Below are 22,908 nucleotides of genomic sequence, written 5' to 3'. Positions count from 1 at the left end.
TGATGGATCTGCATCAATAATTACTTATTTGGAACCGCTTACATCAGGGGCAGTTCTATTTGCTCGCAATGCATCAAGTTGGAGGAGGTGGCAGGACATGACACAATCACTTTTGCTCATGACAGGAATGAAGCTTCGCAACAAAACAGAACTAAGTTATAGAGTATTGATGCCACACTGTAGTAACACACTCTGGAAAAGTTAAAGTCATTCAACCAAAATCTGAAAAGTTAAAACAATATTATGAGGAAAAAAATGTTCTTTGAAATGTATGTATTTACAGGACTAACAATTATTTTCATAACTGATTAATCTGTTGATTATTTTCTTGGGCAATCGAGCACTCATTTGATCCGTAAGATGTCAGAAAATTTTGAAAAATTATGTTCTCTAATATCCTGTTTCGTCCACACAACAACCATAAAATATTCACATTTAAGATGCTGAAAAATCATCTTTTAATTATTGAAAAAACACTCAACCCATTAATCGAGGATCAAAATAGTTGAGTAATTTAGTAATTGAATAATTGCCCTTGACACCTGTGCTTTTCCTGTTGTCATGAGCTAGTTCACAATGCCTCATTAGAGCAGGGATCATAATAAAAGTAATAATTATAATAGTAATAATAATATAATATAACAGCTCTTTAACATTAACTCCCATTTATTTCTACTCTATGATGTGAAATTGCCACCATCAAGTGGTGAATTAAAGCACTACATGTATCACAGTCATCTTTTTAAGTATACACGTTTAATTATAGTTTGTATACTGAACAACATACATTTTTTAATTCAATGCAAAATATTGCAGTACTTTCACCTGGGAGATTCTGCCAGTTGATGTCACGCGAAGGGCTCAATAGTATCAACTAAAAACTACATTTCCCAGTATGCTTTGCCACCTCCTCTTACCCTCTTTCGCCGGTCACGTGACTTTCAACCATGACTTCCTGTTCGTAGTGATGGAGGCGCATCGCTAACAACAAAACTCAGCTGTGGCTTTGTTCACGTATCCGTGCACTGACACTCGCGGACACTCACTGGAGCTACGATGCAGAAAATCAAGTCTCTCATGGCCCGGCAGGTGAGCGGAGCAGCGCCACACACAAGGCGCACAGGCCCGGCTGCTGCTGGCCGTTTGCCTCTGACAGCTGCGGCTAGCTAAGCTACGAGGCTAATTTGACAGCTCGTCGTTTGGTTCTTGGTCAAAAACAGCCGCCTATAATGACTATAACAGCCGTTTGTCTCGCGTAAAGACAACAAACGTTAACGAGCAGCCACACACGTCCTGTATCTGTGAGAGTTTACCTGTAGAAGCACGACAACAGTGGACACGGGGCGACAGGGAAGTTCTCAGTTTACACAGCAGTAACGTTACACTCGACACTACAGACATATGCCCGTCTGTTCCACTGTTTTACTGTAAATAATTGGAAACTGATGAACAAGCTATGTGAGACCGTGGGACATGTTATAATTGGAGACAAGACAAGTTTTGTGATGTGGCTGTAACAGTGATTCTGTGTTTTTTTTTTTTTTTTTGACAGGGTCTGAAAAGTCCTCAGGAGAGCATGGCAGATCTTAGTCCTGTAGAGAACCTGAGGATCCCGAGCAAGGTAATGTTTATGTTGCACTCATTTCCTTTTATTCATTCATTCATTCATTCATTCATTCATTCATCCATCTTCCACCGCTTTATCCTCCACATGAGGGTTGCTGGTGCCAATCCCAGCTGACAGGGCGAAAGGCGGGGTACACCCTGAATGGGTCACTGGCTTTGCGGTCATTTTTGAGGGGGTTTACATGCATAAAAACTCTGGAAATATGGTACGGAGGTCTGGTGTGGCAACAATGGGATATTGGCATAGTGCTCACTCACTACTGCTTAATACTCCACATGAGGGTTGTGGTGGTCGCTGGTGCCAATCCCAGCTGACATAGGGCGAAAGACAGGGTACAGCCTGGACAGGTCGTCAGTCCATCACAGGGCCACATAGAGACAAACGACATCCACACTCTACGGTCAATTTAGAGTGTCTAATTTGTCTAATCCCCAAAGCTGCATGTTGTTATCATATCACAATAACGCAATAACAATATTTGTAATGATATTTCACAGGATTTCAAAATAAAAGTGTTATGTTATGGAACGATACAGTGAAATCAAAAATGAATAACTTCAGGACAACTGTAATAAAAACAGTAAACATGCTCATGTATATATATATATATATATATATATATATATATATCATTTTACTAAATACATTTAAAAGTGTGATTCATGTAACCTTAGGTATTATTATTATTATTATTATAATAATAAAAAAATATTGCTCACTGTTCATGTCTTATTTAGTGTTATATTCTGTCTATCATGTAGCTACAGGAGGAGGAGGTTGTGAGCCAGTTCTCATTATAACTTGATATTACAGTAAGTGGCAGCCGCTTACAATCGAGTGGGGGAATTTGAGACCTCTGACCTAGACCCACTATTGTATATGGGCATAATAACTAAATAACTAAAGACATACAAGGTATGCAACAACAGAAATACTCATGGAGGAGTGAGGTCGCACAAATAATGTGTAAACGTAGACGTTATAATAGCATTTGATATCGAATGCCGGCCTCTGAATTATATATTGTTATATTGTGAATATCAATTTTCTCACAGAGTGACCAAATGATAGAGCATTATCACATTGCGCCATAAAAATATGAATTACTCTGTAATTTAATGCTAGGATGAGAATATGAATTATTTACAATGTCGACATAGGACGAAAAGGTGGGGTACACCCTGGACAGGTTGCCAGTCCATCACGGGGCCAACAGACAACCGTTCAATTTCACATTCACACCTACGGTCAGTTTAGTGGGTCCAATTAACCTCTACATGTGGAAAGAAAACCGGAATACCCGGAGAAACCTCAGAACGGATTCAAACGAGTTACTTTCTTGCCATGAGGCAACAGAATAAACTTAGAATGTGGCAGATTTTGTGAAATTGAATCCACAAATCTGAAGTGTACCATATCAAACTGTTATTTAAAACTATTAATTGCAGCTCATAATGTATACACATACTAAATAGTTGATAGCTACTGTCTTCCATTCAACATTGTTGTTAAATTGCTGTTCTTTCATTGATTTCATTCACCTTTTATATTTTTTGTGGTCAACTTATGCACTTATGCACAACACATATGTTGTGTAAAAAGTATAATTGACTATTTAGGGCAATACTGAGGCTAGTTGAGTCACTCAAAACAAGTTTTTTTTTTTATTTTGATTTATTGTGATGATGTCAGGTGCCGTGTCCATGCTGCTTTGTGTTACATAATACATATGAAAGTCCTCTCCGTACAACTCAGCAGTCACATCACTCCCACAGGTTTTCCCCCCAAACAGAAGTGTGCAAAGAGTGAAGGCTCCCATTTATATCACTTAAGGACACATTTCACTTCAGTCCGAGCACCGATGGTGTGAAACACGGTCTGCTGGTACAATATTGTAACATTTCTTTGCATGGTGGCGTTTTGGAAAACGTAATCAGTCATGCTTAGTCACAGGAAGCATTAGTCATTATACACTTGTACATAGTCAATTTGTCATGGGGAGACGGAGCCAAGTGGCACACTGTGTCTACAGTGATGTAAAGTCACTCACTTCCCTTCAACTCAGTGCACTGCTTGTTGCTTGCTGTGCTTTGACTTTGCTTGAAAATGCTGACCTTCTGTTAATGTTGCAACATTTGAAACGTTGGATTATTCAGTGTCGGTTGATTCAACCCGTCATGTAATTCCTCACTTTTCAGGGAGTTCTTTTTTTGTGCTTGGCCTTGAAATCTTCATCATTATTTTTATTGCTGTTGCCACCATGTAAAAAGACACCTGTGTGTGTGTGTGTGTAATTAACACAAACTGCGTCTTTTGAAAGGCTGGAGCGCGTTGTTATTCTCATAATGAACAGCAAACACAGGCTCATGGACGACAACATATGGCATTGTACTTGCCGGTTATTGAATGATAGGATTTTATACTAGACAATAGTGCAGTGTTGTTGCTGGACTTGTTGTAGAAAACCTCTCGTGACACAGATGAAGCTCCGATAAGATAAGCCGTCACTTTACCAGTTGGGAGTGCCTCGGGAAAGATGTGATCCCTTTCACGGGACGCATGGCGCACGCCTCCCTCTGGCTTTGGGTTTGACATAATTTGATGTGGACAAACTGGATTTGCAGTAATTTAACACCCTTTTGCAATTGTAGGGGAGAAATGTTCCCCTTTTGAATTTCACGACCGACACGAATCGCTGTGTGTCTTATCATGAGCGATTTCTTTGGTTAATGTAATATGAGGATGTGTGGCGTTAAAAGAGATAAGAATCGGACCAGAATTTGAGACACATCTCTCACCAGTTTTCTTTCCAGAGTCTTTGAAATCTTTTCCTTTCCACCTCTGCCAGGCTTGTTCTGTACTGTGTGGCTCTCTTTGAATTCTCTCTCCAGTTCTCGACAACGCTGTGATGACTCTGTACGTCCTTCTCCTGCGTTGCGAGCATCAACAATCCTCTTTCTCTAGTCTACACTGATTCCTTTTGTTTTTGGCACGATGCTTTCTGAGGTGACAGCTCAAACCCTTATGGAAGATTTTATACTGTGTGTAAATAAGGAGATAACCCTCACTTTTAACTTGATTTTTAAAAGTTTTGAGACTTGCACAACAGTGGTTTGTGCTATGGCTCAATAAAAATGTCAGTTCTTAAGGGGGCTAATACTTTTGGACCCTGGTAGTGTTTGGTTTTTGTGGAATAATTTAATTTCTGTGTGCAAATAATATATATTTTTGTATATAATAATGGAAGCATCCAAAATAAAACTAGGATTTCCTTCCAGGAAATGAGCTAGCACCCATGTTAATATACTGGTGTGAGTCCCGTAATTAGCTGCAGTTATTTGTCCTTTTAATGTGGTCAGATGACATTAACAACTGCCGTGCTGTTTATCTTCATATTAAATATGTATATCAGACACTCGCAGTACGGGTGGTGTAAGAAGTAAATGTGTTACCCTTGGCTGATGATATCGACAGAAGCTAATTTGAGTCGCAAGTTCATGCGATGAAACCAGATTGGAGCTGACGGTTAGAGCTACTGTGATTCATAAAAAAAACATTTCTGGTTTTCTGCTTTTCAACAAGCATCTGTTTGAGATGGTTTTCAAGCATCTGTTACAGTCAAGAACTCTGGAGAGTTAAGACTGTGCATCATTCCTCAGTTAGACAAACTGTCGGTAATGATAATGATTTAGCTCTGCAAATATAGGAATCCAACAAACTTTGTTATATATGAGTCAATTGAGCTGGTTAACATCTCTGCGGTGTCCATGGCAACACGCCATGGAGGAAGCTGCTCTCCAGGGTGGGAGGTTGAGTCCCATGTTTATTGTGGTTTCTTGCGGGATAATTAATGTCAGGGTAATTTCGCAGACTTGCTAATTTCACAAAGCTGTTCAACACTAAGAAAGGTCCAAAATACAGTCTGAAAGCTACTGAACTGAAAAAGTTATAGGTTATTGCTGCCAAAGAACAGTTTACCTTATTTACTACCAAGGTTTCACATATTTTACCAGTGTGTTCAATCAACACACATGTCATTGTTTGTATTTTTAGCTTAAGCAAACTGTCAACTTATGACAACTAAAACTCAAGGTCTCTTTTTGATTAAAGGTAAATGGAAAGGACAACTTGCTGGGTCCTGTTTTCAGATGCTCGATTCATTTTGGCCTCAGCATTTAATTTAATTTAATAGCTCAGTAAACACTTGGTAGGCAATATAGTAGACTATAACACTTTAGTCTTTACTATTTATTTTATTATTAATGATGCTATTATTGTAAATCGCAGTTCTTGTAGAATTGCAATAAATCAGACTTGCAGTACAAATCCAAGTGGCACTGAAGTTCAGTGATACAGTGATATTATAGTGACTAAAGCATGTTGTCCCAGCCTTAGTAAAATAGTCCTCTCATTACAAAGCCGTGACCACCACTGCTGCTACTTTGGGCAACACTGCACTACTTAACGCCCCGGTCTGTGTTGTAGAGTGCTTGACTTTGTGTAAGTATTATTATGATACTTGATATGATGCATAACACTTGGAGCCATTCGTGTGCTTCCCACCATTTGAGCTGTGATTCACATCATTTATAATCATGACAGCGACATCTGGCTGACGACAGGGGTGGGCAGAGGATGCAGGGAATGAGTGACGGATGATGCTGTCAAGTCATTATTTGGGAGTCGCATCACTTGAGTGTTTGAGGATGTCTGACTAATAAAGGAATAATCTGTTATGTTAGAAATCTATCATTTCCATTGGAGTACATACTCCCCGAGACAAAAGCTTGTTTTGAAAACGGCTTCAGAAATTAACCCTTTAAAACCTAAGCCTCAAAATGTCCTTCTAAAAGGGCCAGAAAATGTCCTGTAACAAAATAACTTTCAGTATCTGGCATTTATTTACAATTTACTGCCTGTTAAAATAGTGTATTAACAATTTAAAATGAAGAAAAACAAAAACATTTATTCAGGAAAAACTTTTACATGTTAAATTTGAACAGTATGAAACATATTTACAATATATTTTTTGAGTCTTTGTCTCTCCATGTGCAAAATCAGGCCAAAAACAAAGACACTGACAAAGACGCTGATTCTCCAGCTTCCTGGAACAGCGTGAGTAAAATTACCGTAATAACCACACATTGGCTTTGACGTACAACTTCTCAGCTTTCAGAAACAGTTGGAATTTTTCCGATAGTGCAAACCGCCGCATAATTATGATAATGCAGTGTCGTCGGTGATACACTCGGTGTTAAAGGATTAACCACATGAACATAGGCTAACATAACAAATTCTCCAAAACCTGAAACTAAACGGTGATGTTAAAGAGCCGTAGCAGATATTCACATTTAGAATTGCACATTCAATTAATTTCATGGGTTTTCGTTTCAAAGCTGCATTAACTCAAATGCATAATTGTTGAATAATTGTTGTTGTTACTTGTTTGACCTTAAACGAAAAACCTACCGTATTTAAGCCCAGAACAGGTTGTTGTATTACGTTCTTCAACAGAAGAGTCTGATTTGTTTAGCCGTGCGTGGGGGGGACAGTTTGATGAACTTCAGAAGTCTGTGTAAATTGCCACAGGCCATTTTTTAAAATAAATAAATAAATGAATAAAATAATGGGTTGTTGAAGTGGAACATTTGATTTGATTGCCTTTAGCAACAGTTTACCTCAGGGGGAACCAATCTCTTTAAAAAAACATCTGATCCCCCCTGTTCACCTGCTGCAGTGTCCTCTTATGTCCTCTGCATAAACACATGCTAATCTCGGCAGGGAGTTGAGTTTAATCACAGTTGACTTTAAAAAAAAAAAAAAGAAAGTTTCCCCAAGAGTGTGAATATTTCAAAGGTTCACAGAAAAGGTCTTGTGGGAGGGGGAAATAATGTTATACATGTTTAATTTGTTCTAAATACAAATTACAATCACAACCTTGGAATATATTGATTTGGAGAGGGAGACGTCGAAAGAAAAAATAAATGAGTTAAATAACGCCAAACATTCAACCACTTTGATATTGTCGACGCTGCTTTGTGGTTCACACTAAAAACAAACCAACAAACCCTCTTTCTCGACTTTCCAATCCAGTTCCCTTCAACTCCCCATGCAAGTCACTTTTAGATCCTGGTACGTGATTTCTGTTCTCCCTCATTAGCATCACCATTATTGTGTGGAAATGCAGCGCTCAAATCAACAAACCTTTTAATCATTAGCACAAAACATTTCATACTGACTAACTCTCTCTATGTTAATTGCTGCACTAGATATTTGGTGTTTATATATTATATATATATATATATAGCCAAAAGTAGAGCTGATATCATTGGATGACAACAGTGGTTTGTTTCTGACCTGTCAGCTGTTTGGAGAAATGGAATATAAAACCATTATACTGAGTGTACTTTCACCCGAACGTATGAATTGCCATTTTCATTATCCGTCAAGTTGGACCAACACGTTTTTATTGGACAAACTAAACATCATTTTTGGTTATAATGATAACAAATGAAGAATTCCGTAGGTCCTCCTATATGTTTGGAAGCTGCGAGATGAGACATTCAGCTAAATCCTACACACAGTTAAAAACATAATCTGTATGATGCTGTGAAACATTTAAGATTTTTTTTTTTTTAAACTTCAAAGGGAAAATGTTGGGAAAAATACCCTAGGATTTCATTCCTGCTGCAGGTTCATGCAGGCACCATTTCTCACCAGCAGGGGTCACCATTAGTTTACTTATTCTTCATTAGAGACTTTAGTGTGAAGTCCTCTTGTTACAACATTGATTCACTCAGGTTGAGTGCATGGCCTGATCTATAGTGCACTACTTGCCATACATTTTGGGACAATGACGATTGAGTTTATCTCACAGAAAAGCTAGTGTTTAAATTTGCTTCCAACGGCCAGATTATGCTTTAATTTCCCAACATAAATGCACAACACCACAAATGCAGAGTACACTTGCGCTGGGCATGAAGAAAAAGATCTGACTGAAACGTAATCGTGCTGGCAGCTGACGGTTTGCCTGAAAGCCTAGACATTAGACTGTCAGCTGTAGGGCAATAATTCAATCACAGTAATTATTTATGCAGCGTAATTTTCCTTCAAGAGCAACATGACAAAAGTCATTTTACGTTGAATACACAGCTTTAACCCCTCAGATTTATGAAACAAACATCGCTCATAAAGGAGTATACACATCTGTCATTTTGTCCTAATGTCCCACAAGACGACAGTGTTAAAGCCTTAATAAATAGCAGATGAGGGTATACACCCGGTTAGCCTTGCATACGTGCATACATATTCAGGCCTGATTACAGGAAGAGGTTTTGATTTGCTCATGTAATGAATGATTTCATGGTGGAAATAAATGGCCCTAATGGCCCTCGTCTTGTTGTCGTGTCTCTCGGCGGATTTTCCGTGAACCTCCTAAATGTGTATTCACTCTCTTTATTTTATCAGCGTGCCGTGTCGTCCTGCACCGTTGTTGTCGTCGTCGTCCCTGCATTTCATTTCCCACGTTCCATGAAATATCTGCTTTGATTATTATTTGACGAGGCTTGTTTAACACCCCCCACCCTTCCTTTTTTTTGGGGGATGCAAATAGACGTCTAGCTTTTCAAAACCAGGTGAGAATGTTGTTAATTTGCATACAGGAACGGGGGTTAAGGTGGTTTTTGTTTGTCCCTTATCCTTCAAAGCGGAAAATTGATCAAAGCTTCACAGCAGCTGATGTTGGGTTTCATACACGGGGCACAGGGACATCTGTTTTTTTTTTGTTTTTTGTAGTTGTTTTTTTGCTGCCTACACAGACGCATGCAGAGAAGGGAATCATTCTCTCAAGGTGGACTCTCACTGAGTCATTCACTTAAAGATATTTGGACCTTTGCACACTGGAGGAGGGCATATGAGGAGTTAGAGGCAGAAAGAAAAGAGAAGGACAGGGACACAGGAGAGGTGAATTACTCTGTGCAGTGTCTTCACATGGGGAGACTCATTGTCTTTCGTTTCATCATCCCTCATCCCTCAGTCCTTTTACTTTCTGCTTCAACTTTTGCTAACGATGAGTCATCTGCCACACTCCCCACCTCCTCCTCCCATCTTGGTTTTGCCTCTCATTTGAGCTGATTTCCCACCCACCCCTTTGATGGCAGAGCGTGATCTCCCACCTCCTGCCTCTACCCCTCCTTGCCAATCTCACGCACTCACCCACACATTTCCCCTCGCAGAGTACCCCCCACCCACCCATACTCCTTTTCTTCATTTTAAACAGCAACATACACACTTGCCTGGAGATATGTGCCTTGCAGACACACACACGTGCAAACACATGCGTTAAAACCGATTTTAGTGCTTCATTTGCACCTTCTTAATAACAGAGAACACATTTTAAATGGAGTATAATAAATCTCTTTGTGTAATTGACTTAAAATGAAGTGTAGTTTTTCTGCAGACATCAAAGTGTTGCCACTGTAGAAGTGTCACCCAGCACGATATGCTTTCACCGTATAGAAGTTGATTCAGTTACATGGGTGGCTCACTCGATCACCGCGCTGCACGGCTCTTCCTGATAGTTGCAGGGAGAATATTTGTGCCCAGGCAGGTGTGTAACAACACGTTTTCATCAGTGTGTGCAATCGCACAAGGTATATGTGAGATACTGTGATTTTTTTTTTCTATATTTAATGGATACATATAGGGGCACACGGATTGTTTTTATCCCATAATTCCACATCTATTTTGGTTCATCATGTCCTCCCAAAGCCCTGCAGTCTATTTTATAGTGTCATAATGTGCTGAATCCCTGAAAATAGCAACAATTTAGCCTTGGCATAAGCTTACATATGTAGAGCGTTCTCAGTCAGAGCACTGGACATAAGTACAATGCCATTTTCTTTGTATAGGAAATGTAGTGTGTGGGGTTATGTGTTTATTTGCACGATTATGCAAAACCTGCTGAAACGCTCCTCCTGAATGTGAAAAGATGATACAATTATGATGGGGAGGGGGTGAAAATTTAATTTTTTCAACATTTTTTGAATTTCTCAAGAAGGAATGACCTTTATGAAAAGAACCAAACATATTTACAGTATTACTCTATGAACTGTTCAATTCATAAATTGCTCTGAGATAGTCCGGACTTTACTTTTCATTTCCTCCCCGTATCGTTATCATTTTTTAAATCTTGAATTTGTCCTTGTGTGGGGTTAGCGATTTCCATGCGACCTTGCAGTAAAGCTGCACTATTAACGGTAATATTTTGTTATTACAATACGACTAAGTGCAGTATCCCAATGGAAAGCCACTGCAATCATTTGACAAGGGCGAAGTAGGTGTCAAAAAGGCAGTGTGGTGACTTTTTGAAGTGCTGTGGGAATTCAGTGACCCCATATTTACACACGTTAAACGGCTGAAGTTAGTGTTTAGTACAAGTGCGTCTTGAGAGAGTTGCTTGACTGGGCCTAGATGGGTTTTGCGAGCTGAAGGCATAGCGTACAACAGTTGTCGTTATTTTAGAGGATAAAATATTATGCACTGCTTTGTGAGATCATGAGCAATGGGTGCATCTGCTGTACAGCCACTTTGTTTGGTGTAATGGGACTGGAGTGCAACTTTACCACACAAATAATAATAATAATAATACAGTGCACTATATTGAGTTTTACCTGTGTTCTACTTACCATGGTGTTCTGCAACTTTCCCTTGTTGTATGCTGCTAACAGAGCGACCACTTTATTATTCACCTGTGAGTGTATCGTGGCTAATTAAAGCAGCCAGGAGGGATGTGGTTTTAAAGCCCTTCATCTTAAAGACTGACTACAGCAATGAGCCCTGATAGATGCACCGAATGTTAAACAATGAAGCTCCGTCTCTTAGCGAAAGCTTTGAAGGGGAAGTGTGGTTGAATTTATTTGGTCATTCTTTTTCTTTTTCCTCTGAAGGCTGTCTGTTATCCCCATGATAGCTGCCCAACGAAATGCGCTGCAATCTCCTCCTAAATCCCATGATTAATGTGATTAATGTTTTCTCCCCAACTTCTTTCCCACTACACACATCTTCTTTCTCTTGCCCTTTGTTCTCCTGCTCATTTATTCTGGTCTCTCCTCTCCTCACCTTCACCCTTGCTTTAAACTCCTCTGTACTTCTCCATCCTCTATCACCGTCCGTTAATGTTCTTTTCCCTGACATCAGTTGTCCTTTTCATTTTTTATATTCCTTTTTTTTTCTTTTCACTTTTTCATTTGTTGAGTCATCAGTCAGGAAATGATGTCATTATCCTTTTTGGACATTTTGTTTGTGTCTGGAATTGCTGGAATATGAATTTTAAGATGATCTTTCTTGGTCTGACTCACCATCTTTCAGGAGGAGTTGCGGGAACTGAGGGAGCAATCCATTGACCCCCAGGCAGAGCAGGAGATCATCAACAGCATCGAGGAGGTCTACTACTCCAACGACTCTTTCGACATGGTGCAGCACGAACTGGAGGTCAGAAACTCGCCGTATGAATGACTGAGCACTTGTTTCTGGCTGAATAAGCACAACTCTAAAATGATGACAACATATTCGCCACGGAGGTTACCACACCCACTCTGGGGTGGGGGAAAAAAACCCAGGCAAACCTCCCCCATTTAAGTAATTCTGATAACAACAGTATTGCATTTCTAAATATGGTTTCCTGTGCTATGGAGCTCAACTGATTGGCAAATTTAAAGCCCTTTCTCACCTGAGTTGCTGTCTCTTCCTCTTCTCCTGAGCTGCATGCACACCGTTGACGTCCAGATTGATGGATTGCATCTGCTCAACAGGAGAAGGGTGTGAAATCTCATTAGATTTATCTTGGTTTTGCTACACCATCTGAAATGAGACTCTCAGTCAAGGGGAAAGTAATTACCTATCATCCTTTGGGCCCTGGATTTATAATATCTTCTTTTCCTAGCTGAGTTTGTTTGCTGTTTACTAAATAATATCCTCTGCCTTCTCAAATAATATAGCTCATGATCTGCATTGTATTTATTGAGCAAGATCTTTTTTGTTTTTGAATGGGGAATGAGAAACATTTAGATGCTCCGGAGTAAAGACTTGCTCTCTTAAAATAAGGGAAAACCCTGCTATGGCTCGGAGCAGCATAAAATCGATGCTGCCATAGTTCTACTTTGAACAGTTTTCTTGTTTGACGACTACACTGAGTGGTAGGCAGGCACGTACCAGTGTCTGACAGACTGTGTTTTATGTATGTGACAGCAAATGTCTCTCATGCTTTCACCTGTGTTGCAGGAGGTGTTGTCAACGAAGTTGTGTGCCTGTGTTTGTGTTTATAGAAGCTTCCACTTGAGCTGAATCTGCTGGAGCTGGAGGAGCATAGAGACAAGCTGAAGAGACAACAGGCAGCAGTATGTATCACTCTTTTATCTCTTTGTCTCTCCACACACACAGGTTTGCACAGCTATTCTTCATTCATTCGAACAATGTAAACAAAGTGTCACATCGTTGACCGAAACTTAACCTGTCACGTATAAAACGATTACTATGAAGTAATGGGAAACGACGTCTCTGATACCAAACCGAGTCAAGTCGAGTAGAACCGAGAACTGTGTAATGGAAAAGCACCATTAGGTCCACTCAGCAGCTTTTTCCAAAGCTTTCCACTGCATCATACAGTATTCATCTTGACGGTATTAAAGCCCAGTTGTCATGGGGATTAATCTGCTGAAATTCAGCTGTTGTAATTTCATCAACAACAGTTTAAGGAATTGGTGCCAGCATGGAAGTACAGTCCTTAATGTTGTTATGGAACATAACACTATCTGCTGATGAAGTACCTATAATACCGCCATGAGTCCCGGAAAAGGCTTGTCAATGGAGAGTTTAGATTGGCTTTGGCCTGTGTTGTTGATGCCTCAGTTATAGTTTGTTTTTGCTGATGGTGTGAATTCCACTCCAAAAATGATAATAACAGGAATAATTGTAATTTTTCCCTCATTCATCATCTATACCCTTTATACACTGTGAGTCAAGGGGGGAACTGGAGCAAATCCCAGCTGACTGAAATTAGATCAAAGTTTGTTCTTGACCTTGAACACCTCCAATTAAATTAAATTAAATTAGTAATTATTAAATTACACTACAAATCGCTTTGACAACATTCTTCATTTCACCACTAGTAGATTACACCATGGAGAGTGTACATGAGGCCCAACATAAGCACAATGGACCTAAATACCATGAAATGTATTATTATAGTTTGGAGACAGAGACTGACCACAGAGTAGCTAGAGTTTTTGCTTTGTGCACAAACATGCTAATGACTTGCATAAATACATAAATTACCTTGATAGACACTCAGGAAGGATGGATAGAGCAAACAACTAAACAAATAATATTATATAAGTAAAATAAAAGTGCAAACATAAGTTTGACATGACTTTAAGTTAGAAACCACAATATGGTTTAGGGTTAGGGAAGAAAGGAAAAGGTTCAGAAAAAGTAAAGGGAATGGAAATAGAAATGTGTGTCAACACTGATGACTGATGGAGGGGTAGAATTTAGGCTGGATGGCCTCAGGGAGGAAGGTACCACCTGTGGTGTGTTGAATGGAGGTTTTGTGAGGCTGAAAGTGTTCCTCTGGCTAACCAAAACACTGGGCTGGGAAATGTTTTCCATGATCAAGAGGAGTGTTGTCAACATCCTCCCGTTCATGACTATGTGCCGATAGTTCATAGTAGATTTTGTTTTCCTCCTGTGGCCACAGCAGGGCCATTTCCACTGTGGCCATCACTCTGAGGTCAGTCAGGTACTCACTGCTTCAAACTGGAGAGGCAGCCTGTCAACGACGTCTATTTATAGAGACACATGGGCAAGAAAGCTGCTCTTTCCTACCTCTGCACCCTTAATCCCAACAGTCCCTCATGCTTCTTCCTGACAGGCTTCTGTACTTTTGAACCTGCTTGTTTCCCCGTTTCCCGTAGCGGTAGTCTTTTTTTTGGGGGAATTTACCACATCTATTTCCGATGCACCTCCTCTTATAACTTTCTTTTTTTATCACAAATGCCTGGTTTCCTATACATCCTCTTCTTTTTATATGCTTGTCAGTTTCTCTCAGGGCTGTCTGCTGAATTGAGAAGGTCTTTGAGGCCTAAAAGCAAGTGAAATATGAAAGTACACAAACGCTCTCTCTCGCACATACCCCGTCTGCCTCTCTGTTCCTCTCTCTCTGGCCGTGAGCCTGCAGGCACCTAGTGGGAATAGCCATGGTAATTGGTCCAGTGAGCTGTCAAGCAGAAAATCCACTGTTATGTTTCTCAGCATGCTTATCAGTGCAAACCTGCCATCCTCAGTCTATATAAGCAAACACTCTCACCAGTTTACCTCATTTCCCTGAGGCTTTTGTAAAATATCTTCAACTTATTCCTCTTTTGATTTGTTATGTTTTCAAGCTAATGTGCTAATGACAGTTGTCGCCAGAGGAATTATGTTTTCTCTTCATCCTATTCTCGTCCATCCACCAGAAAAATTCAAAAATAAGCACTAGGACACAGAGATTACTCCTGTGGCCATTTGTGAGTTAAAGCTTTCTTGTTTTTTCTTCACTCATTCACTCACTCACCGTCTGCCGCTTTATCCTCTACATGTTGGTGCCAGTCCCAGCTGACATAGGGCGTAAGGTGGCGTACACCCTGGACAGGTTACCAGGGCCACATGGAGACAAACAACCATCCACTCTGACTGCTAATTTAGAGTGTCTAATTTGCCTAATCCCCAAAATCTGCATGTTTTTGGACTGTGGGAGGAAACCCAGAAAACCCATGCACATGGGGAGAACATGCAACTCCAACAGGGTCGCAAACCCAGGTCTTCTTGCTCTTCAAAGTCACAGTATTTGATACTGAAGATGGAGTCATACATCTGACCTGATATACTCATATTGTCAAGCTATAATATGTGGATGATTGTGAACATGTTGCAGTTCATGACAATAGTGCAGATCTCCTGTTGCCTCTTATTGAAGGCCTATCTTTCCTCTAGTAGGGCAGAGTGCATACTGAGTCCCCCCCCCCCCCCACACACACACACACACAGATCATACAAATGTAGTCCTCTGTCTGTGAAATAGAAAGTAACTCTTTGAAGAGGTAATAATAGTGCATTCAGTTCCTCATCATGAGGTTGTCTCCTGGCAGATGTTGTGGAGGGTCTTCCCACACTTGATCTCTGACACCGTTAAAGTACTAAAGAGGTTAGTGGGTATTTGTTAGCACTGTAGGACCTTTTGTTGGCATAAACAGTGACCTTGTCAGAACCAGTAGTCCTCATTCATTCATTGTCCACCGCTTTATCCTCCACATGAGGGTCACAGGGCCACTAGAGCCAATCCCAGCTGCCACAGGGTGAAAAGCCTGGACATGTCGCTAACCATCACACAATCACAATCACAACAATTTTCTCTGCATGTTTTTCCACTGTGGGAGGAAACTGGAATACCTGGAGAAAACCCACGCTCACACGGGGGAGAACATGCAATCTCCATACAGAAAGGCCAGTAGTTCTCATGGAGACCAAAACCTGGTCCTTTATAAGGTAGAACCGACCTAGGAAGTTGTTAGGTTTAGGGCTGCTAGGATTTCAATTGGGTAAGGCATTAGCTGGTTATGGTGAAGGTTAGGAATAAGGCTTTGGTTAGGCAGTCCAAATGAATGGAACTCAGTGTGTGTATATGTGTGGGGTGTGTGTGCCTGTGTGTCCTAGTGAGGACATGGGTACATTTGATGGAAAACAAAAATGATGCACTATTGCACCATTTTTTTTTTTTTTTACCATTTATCACTCTTGTATATTTATGTCACTCACACTGGTTTTTAAATTTCACTGCTGCTCCGCACCATTTAGTATGGGGAAAGAGAACAACTACCCTTTTCCTCTCTTCTTATTCTCTGCCACAGTGTCCAAGCGTAATTGACATGTCAGACACACTTGGCAGAGGCTAGTCTCAGGGCTAATTGCCTTTTCGCGCTGTGAGACTTGGGCCCACAAGAAAAAGGTCAGGGTTCAGAGACAGTTTTGTTGTGTGGTTGCCATAATTCCCATCTCAACATACAAATCCTAGGGAGCCTTAATTAATGTGAACGCACATGGTTTTATTGGCTGATATCTCTATCGAATGCAAAGGCTGAACAGACCGTAACATTTTATATCCCTAACAATTTACTTACATGAGCACAATAAAGTACCTACATCACACTTGGTACTTTTTTGGGTACCGCTTATTTGAGTGAATTTGTATGTATGAGTGTTGGATGGAGAGATGCGTTATATGAATAACTTGGACGAACATAGTACATTTTTTATGAAACTTGAAAGCAAGTGATGACTGTCTGTTCTCCAGCAGTAATGAATTCTCTCCCTCCGCTCTGTAATTTTTTTTTAAACGTTAGCAACGATAATGCAACCTTTAAATCAGACTGACGAGACGTCCCACTGTGCAGTGGAAGTTTAAGGTAATGTAAGGTGTGAAAAATGGACTCGCACAGTGGTATTTAGAAAAGCGGTGAAGCAGACCAACTTCCCATTTAGTGGTGTCTGAATGCACTTTGAGACACCTGCATCACAAACAACTTATTCCTTGTCACAAGGCGAGGCGCTGCTATTTAAATCACCCTGCTGTAACAGTGGAAACCCTGGTAACTCGCTGTTAAATGCACGCTTGGTCCTGAGGATCCTTAATCAGAAAGAATGACCATCTCCATTTCTTAGCTGCTTGATACTCGCTGCTCACTGCCACCAGGCGCTAATGAGTACGAGATCATTTAGCTCTAATTGCCTTGTGCATCTCTGCTAACACCTGAAAGAAATGGCAAAATTGTTCTTGTTCAGACACATTAATTATAAAGCCACTGTTTTTCTATATGTACAGTCAACTTGCTAATAAGCATTTGCTCGCTAAACATATTCAGTCACAGTCACCACCTAAGGTGGTATTTGTTATCTTTTTTCCTGCCATGTGTGTGTATGAGCTGCAGAAGGCATCCGTCTTCTCCTTTGACTCGCCTCATGTTTCCTAATTTTTCCCTCCCTGAGGGCGCATTATAGTTTCTCGAGTCCCTATAGGAAATGATCCATTTGTTGAAATTATGCAATGGCTGAACAAGTAATCCTTTTTAAATTTAAATGGCACAATTTAGCACACCACCGCAAATGCTGCAATTAAATTGTCCTATCTTTGTTTGTCCTATGTTGTAGTACATGCATGTTAGAATCACTTTCACTTGGTAAATGTTGAACTGACTTAAAAGGTTAGAGTGCATATCAAATCACAATCTCAATGTATGCCTAACAAAATCAGAATTGTATCTTTTACCCAATTTGTCAATCACTTTCTCCATCTGCTAAATATAATGTGTGTGGACGGAAGGCAAGATGAGCTGAGAACAAATGACTCACCATGGCTCAGGTGGCGTTTTGTAACATAGCTGGGTTTCTATTATGTTTAAACTCTTACACTCCTTCAAAAGTTAATTTCTTTAGTTAAAGTCAGTGGATTTTTTTCAGGTCGTGTTGTGTTGTTTTTGTGCAAAAAGCTCTGTGAATCATTGTGGGTCAATCATTCGCTTTCTTTACTCTGACTCATCATTGGTTTCTGTTTCTCCACCATTTCCTTCTTCCACACATGTTTACCAGTGGAAGCATCTCACTGACACACACACACACACCCTGAACAGTTTGAGCTGAGCTGTAGTCGCCATCTGCTTAGGTCATGCATATTCCACACGCCTTGAAATGTCTTCCACTGCTCTTTGCTATGTCTGATGCATTCAAGCAGATACAAGCACCTTCTCACGGCTTTGAATTTATACTCGTGTACCGTTGTACACCTGCACTGCACTGTACACGATATTGCTCACTGTGTTGTCAGAAAAAAAGTTTGTTAACATCTTGAACTGAGAAAACCTAGTGTTTTTGAGTCAAAACAAGGGTAAGAGAAAGGCCTTGTTACAAGCTTGGGGCTGGAACACTTCAGAGATACAGTGACAGTTTTATCAGTTTATTGACTTTCAGTGTGGGGAAATGGAGGATGCATTGCTTTCTAGACTTTACACGGGCTAGGAAGTAATACATCACATTTGTCTGCCTTGTCACAAATGACAACACAGCTAGGCCAAAAAACATACAGGTGCTGGTCAGTCGCAGGAACAACACACTCTGAAATGACGTTCTTTATTTACTCACTGGGAAATGTACTCACATAAGTAAAGTCACTTCAATATGCAGTGGTTTTCAATACAGATTTAATACTCGTTAAATCTGCATTCATGTGATGCTGCTAAAATAATAATAATAATGCTGTTATAGTTGAGTATTCAAAGTGTTTAAGATTTGAAGGAAACCTGGTAATGTATCAGTGAAACCTTTTTAAAAAAAAAAAACAACAAAAAAAAACAGTCCTGCAGCTCATAAGCTTTATAGTTAGCATGTAGGATCTATTGGTGAAGTTGCATGTTGTAGCGGAGTATCTCTTACTTCACCTTCCCTTTTAAATATATGTATATATGTTCATATATATTTATATATGTATATGTGTATGTATATATGTATATGTGTGTGTATATATATATATATATATATGTGTGTATATATGTATGTATATGTATATATATATATATATATATATATATATATATATACAGGTTTCATTGGTAAAAAAACAAAGCAACAATTCACACATTCAGGCGACGAGGTCAACAAGGTGTATATGACCCTGTGTAAGGGGCTTTTAGGTGTAGGTCATGCCATGATTCAGATCAATTGCTATTCACATGTTTTTTTCTTCTCAAACAAAAGCAGGAACACTCGCGGTCACACTGATCTAGTGACTGTACTAGAGTGTTATTAGTAGTGTTAATACTGTGCCTCATGCACAGGCTCTTTAAATAATTACAGTTTCACCTCAGCTGTGAGTCAGCCTGGTTAAAAAAACAAAACACAAAGGAGAGGAAAGAACCTTCGAAAAGCCAGTGGACAGCAGAGACTTTTCTGCAAGAAACAAGAGTCATGCTATTGAGAAAGACATGAAATGAGATGAACCTGAGACAGAGGGACTCTCTCAGAAAAGTCTATTGTGATATTGCACTTAAAGTACAGGCCAGTGATTGTTATTCTTACTCTGTTCTCAATAGCAAGATTAAACTGCCGCAACAGTTTTCACGTTGACATTTTGGAACAACATCAAAATGTTTTTTCTCTCTTTTTATGCCTGTGTGCTGCAGCAGCCATGGCCAGATGCATTATGTCTTTCTGTCCCATTTTTCTGAATGTGATCTCTCAGGAATTTGCCTCCCCTAGGATTTTTGTGATCAAAGGTCATGGTGACCTCACACGTAGCAGGGGTGCCCTGAAGAAAATTCATTACATTGGGCACATAAGTCAATTTGGACTTAAGGATGAATCAATTAGAATTTAGTGGTCAGAGGTTAAGGTTGGGATGACCTGAACTTAAAAGTTCATGGGTAATGCAAGCACAAGGTGAACATTCGAGTTTTATTTAATGTTCTTTTTTGTCATATTAACTGTTGTTCTCTTTCTCTCTCTCTATAGGTTTCTAAAAAGGTTGCAGATCTTATTCTGGAGAAACAGACTGCTTATGTCAAGGTAAGCTCTCAGGGTGAACCCATGACCAGATTAAAGAGTTTTCTCCGGCACCTAAAAGCTTCAGCACTCTCTTTGCCCTTTTCCAACACGCATACAAAATTTGAATGCCACTTCACGAAGTTACGTATGTGTTGTCTATCTGTGTTGTTATCGAAGCAGTTCTCATTCAGACTGCATCCTGGAAACTTGGAGCTGCATAGTGCAGGAACAGCAGCAGCGGCAGCAGCTGTGATTGGCATATGCAGCCACTTGGTCAGGCAGTTGTTAAGGAGAGTGCTTGATTTGCTTTGCGCTCTATAGTTAGAGCAGACATTTTCAATATGGGACGATCATGTTCATTTAATCATGAGGAACCAAGATCAAGCTTGTGATTAAAATATGATTGTGCGGCCCTGCTGATTGTCCCGGTTTATTTTTAGCAGTAGAATCCTCTTCTGAAATGACTCTTTACACCCATCTTGCTTTACTTCACCAGCACTATGTAGCTGTTGTGCTTCTGCCCTACCTTTAGTCAGTTTTAGTCACTCTGTGCAGCATGGTTATGTCGAGGGAGACACAGAAACAGACACTGCTATACAGAGTTGTGTGGAGCTAATAATAATAATAACGATAATATGATCCATTTTATTTATAGGCGTCTTTCGGCCCTCAAGGACACCAAAGAATGAATAAAAGTGTGCAAACAAACAAAAACCATAAGAAATACACAAGATACAAAGAAACAGGTTACAGTGCAATAGAGAATCATAGCGAAAATGCTGTCTTAAATAAATGGGTTTTGAGTGTGGATTTACAGAGTGGAGGTGAATCGATATATCTTAGTTTGGGTGGTAGTGAGTTCCAGAGCCGGGGAGCATGGTGGTGAGACAGGCGGAGGTGACGAGAGAGAGTGGCAACATGCAGGAGTTCAGACAGATATGGAGGGACAAGTTTGTCAGCGGCCTTGAATGTTAACAGGAGGATTTTGAATTCAATATGGAACGTAACCAGGAGCCAGTGGAGATGCTGGAGGGGACAGGAGTGATGTGCTGGATGGAGGGGTTTCTGGTGATGACGCGGGCAGCAGGATTCTGATCCCTTTGAAGCTTACGGAGGGATTTGAGAGTGAGACGAAAGAGGAGAGGAGAGAAACGGTAGTCCAGGCGAGAAGTGACAAGGCTGTGAACAAGGAGAGCAGCGGTATAGGGGGGTTGAGGGAGGGGAATGTTATGAGTAATGATAGGCTTAATCAGTATTCTGTAAACTAATTTGACAGTGGTCTGAATGTAGCAGACATTTGTTTATATTCAAGAGCTACTCCCTACAGCTGTAATTGTTTAAAAAACTACTGAAATGACTTTAAAACATGTATGTAAAAGACGTGTTATGAAAGTAGCTGAAATACACAATAGTTTTTATTCATAACATGGTTCACTTCTGAACTTAAACGCATTTGATTAAATCCCCTTTTCGATGGGCGTGATGATGCGACGAACTGAAACGAACCATAGTTTTAATAATGAACTTCATATTCAGTAAGCCATTACACATTCACACTCGACCATTCAAACCTCAAAGATGGTTCCTTTTTGGAAGTTTAATAATATTGAATGACAACACCAAATCAAACAACACGGTTCAGAATGTAGTGTCACATGTGTGTGACTGCATACTATTTCTCCAGATCACACCCGTTTGTCTTAAATCGTATTATTTGTCGTTCTATCGTTAGATCCTCAATTCATAAAGTGTTTTTGCATCTGTATTTTCTTATCTTTGTGTGTTGGATTTGATTAAAGGGTTTAGCTTTTTGGTGATTCATTCGAATTGACAACCCTCATCTGTCTCGTCAGACACATGACAAAATGAATGTATGGAAGGGCTCGTACTGTTAGCTGTTAAGACATCTGAAGGTTAGTCTGCGAATAGCAAATTGATTATTGTTTCCTATAACCCTCACTGTGACTGTGCAGTTTACAAATGACAGCAGGACTTATTGGATTTCAGGGGTGTTTTAAATTGACTCTTCTCATCCCACATTTAGTCCTGTGATTCCCCTGCATGCACCAGAGGAGAGGAGACTTTACACTTAACCTGATAATGACAGCACAACCATAACAAAACACAATGGGCAGATGTCAGGAATGAAGTATCAAACAATAAGGTCAAATAGGCTAACTTGAAAGGAACATACACTATAAATATATATAAAAAAGATCAAATTTTATTCTTTCTGGTGCTGGAAAAAGGACCATTACACATCGGCTGCTATCTAAAAAAAAGCCAGTCTTTTAGATATATTATACACTTTGATACAAGTCTTACTTTCAGATGTTCACAATCTCCGAGGTGTAAAGGTAGCAGAAGTAATGTGCTGAAAACTTCAACGTGTGTGTTGGTGTGGAGGGAGCCCGAGGCTTCTCTTGAGGTTCTGTGTTTTTGGCTGCACACCTGCTTCTTTCGGAGGTGTTTCTTCTGTTTTCTGTCTACTGTTTTCTCCACCAAGTGTTTTGTATCTCCTCAGTGTGACATTTCATCAAATGTATAGTTAGAGACACAGAGGCACAATGCCACATCTCCCTAGTGCTTGGCTATGTGCAACACATCGGTGAATCGTGCTGACACTAGTGCCTTAAGGTTTGAAAGTGAGGCCGCGC

General features: G+C 40.0%; 1 protein-coding gene across 2 annotated transcripts in view; it reads left to right on the top strand.

The window, feature by feature from the left end:
- The first annotated feature begins 928 nt into the window (after positions 1 to 928).
- vps50 (VPS50 EARP/GARPII complex subunit) overlaps positions 929 to 22,908 on the top strand; it is a 96,267-nt gene continuing 74,287 nt past the window's right edge. For both annotated transcript variants that reach the window (XM_058619343.1, XM_058619341.1), the window contains exons 1-5: positions 929 to 1,089; positions 1,553 to 1,621; positions 11,996 to 12,118; positions 12,952 to 13,023; positions 20,219 to 20,272. In XM_058619343.1, the coding sequence (XP_058475326.1) occupies positions 1,057 to 1,089; positions 1,553 to 1,621; positions 11,996 to 12,118; positions 12,952 to 13,023; positions 20,219 to 20,272 (351 nt within the window). In that variant the 5' untranslated portion in view covers positions 929 to 1,056. The remainder of the gene's footprint in view (positions 1,090 to 1,552; positions 1,622 to 11,995; positions 12,119 to 12,951; positions 13,024 to 20,218; positions 20,273 to 22,908) is intronic.

This window comes from Solea solea, chromosome 20 (genome assembly GCF_958295425.1).
Source record: "Solea solea chromosome 20, fSolSol10.1, whole genome shotgun sequence".
Lineage (NCBI taxonomy): Eukaryota > Metazoa > Chordata > Actinopteri > Pleuronectiformes > Soleidae > Solea > Solea solea.
Note: the sequence above shows the minus strand (reverse complement) of the source record. Positions and strands in the feature narration are given on the sequence as shown.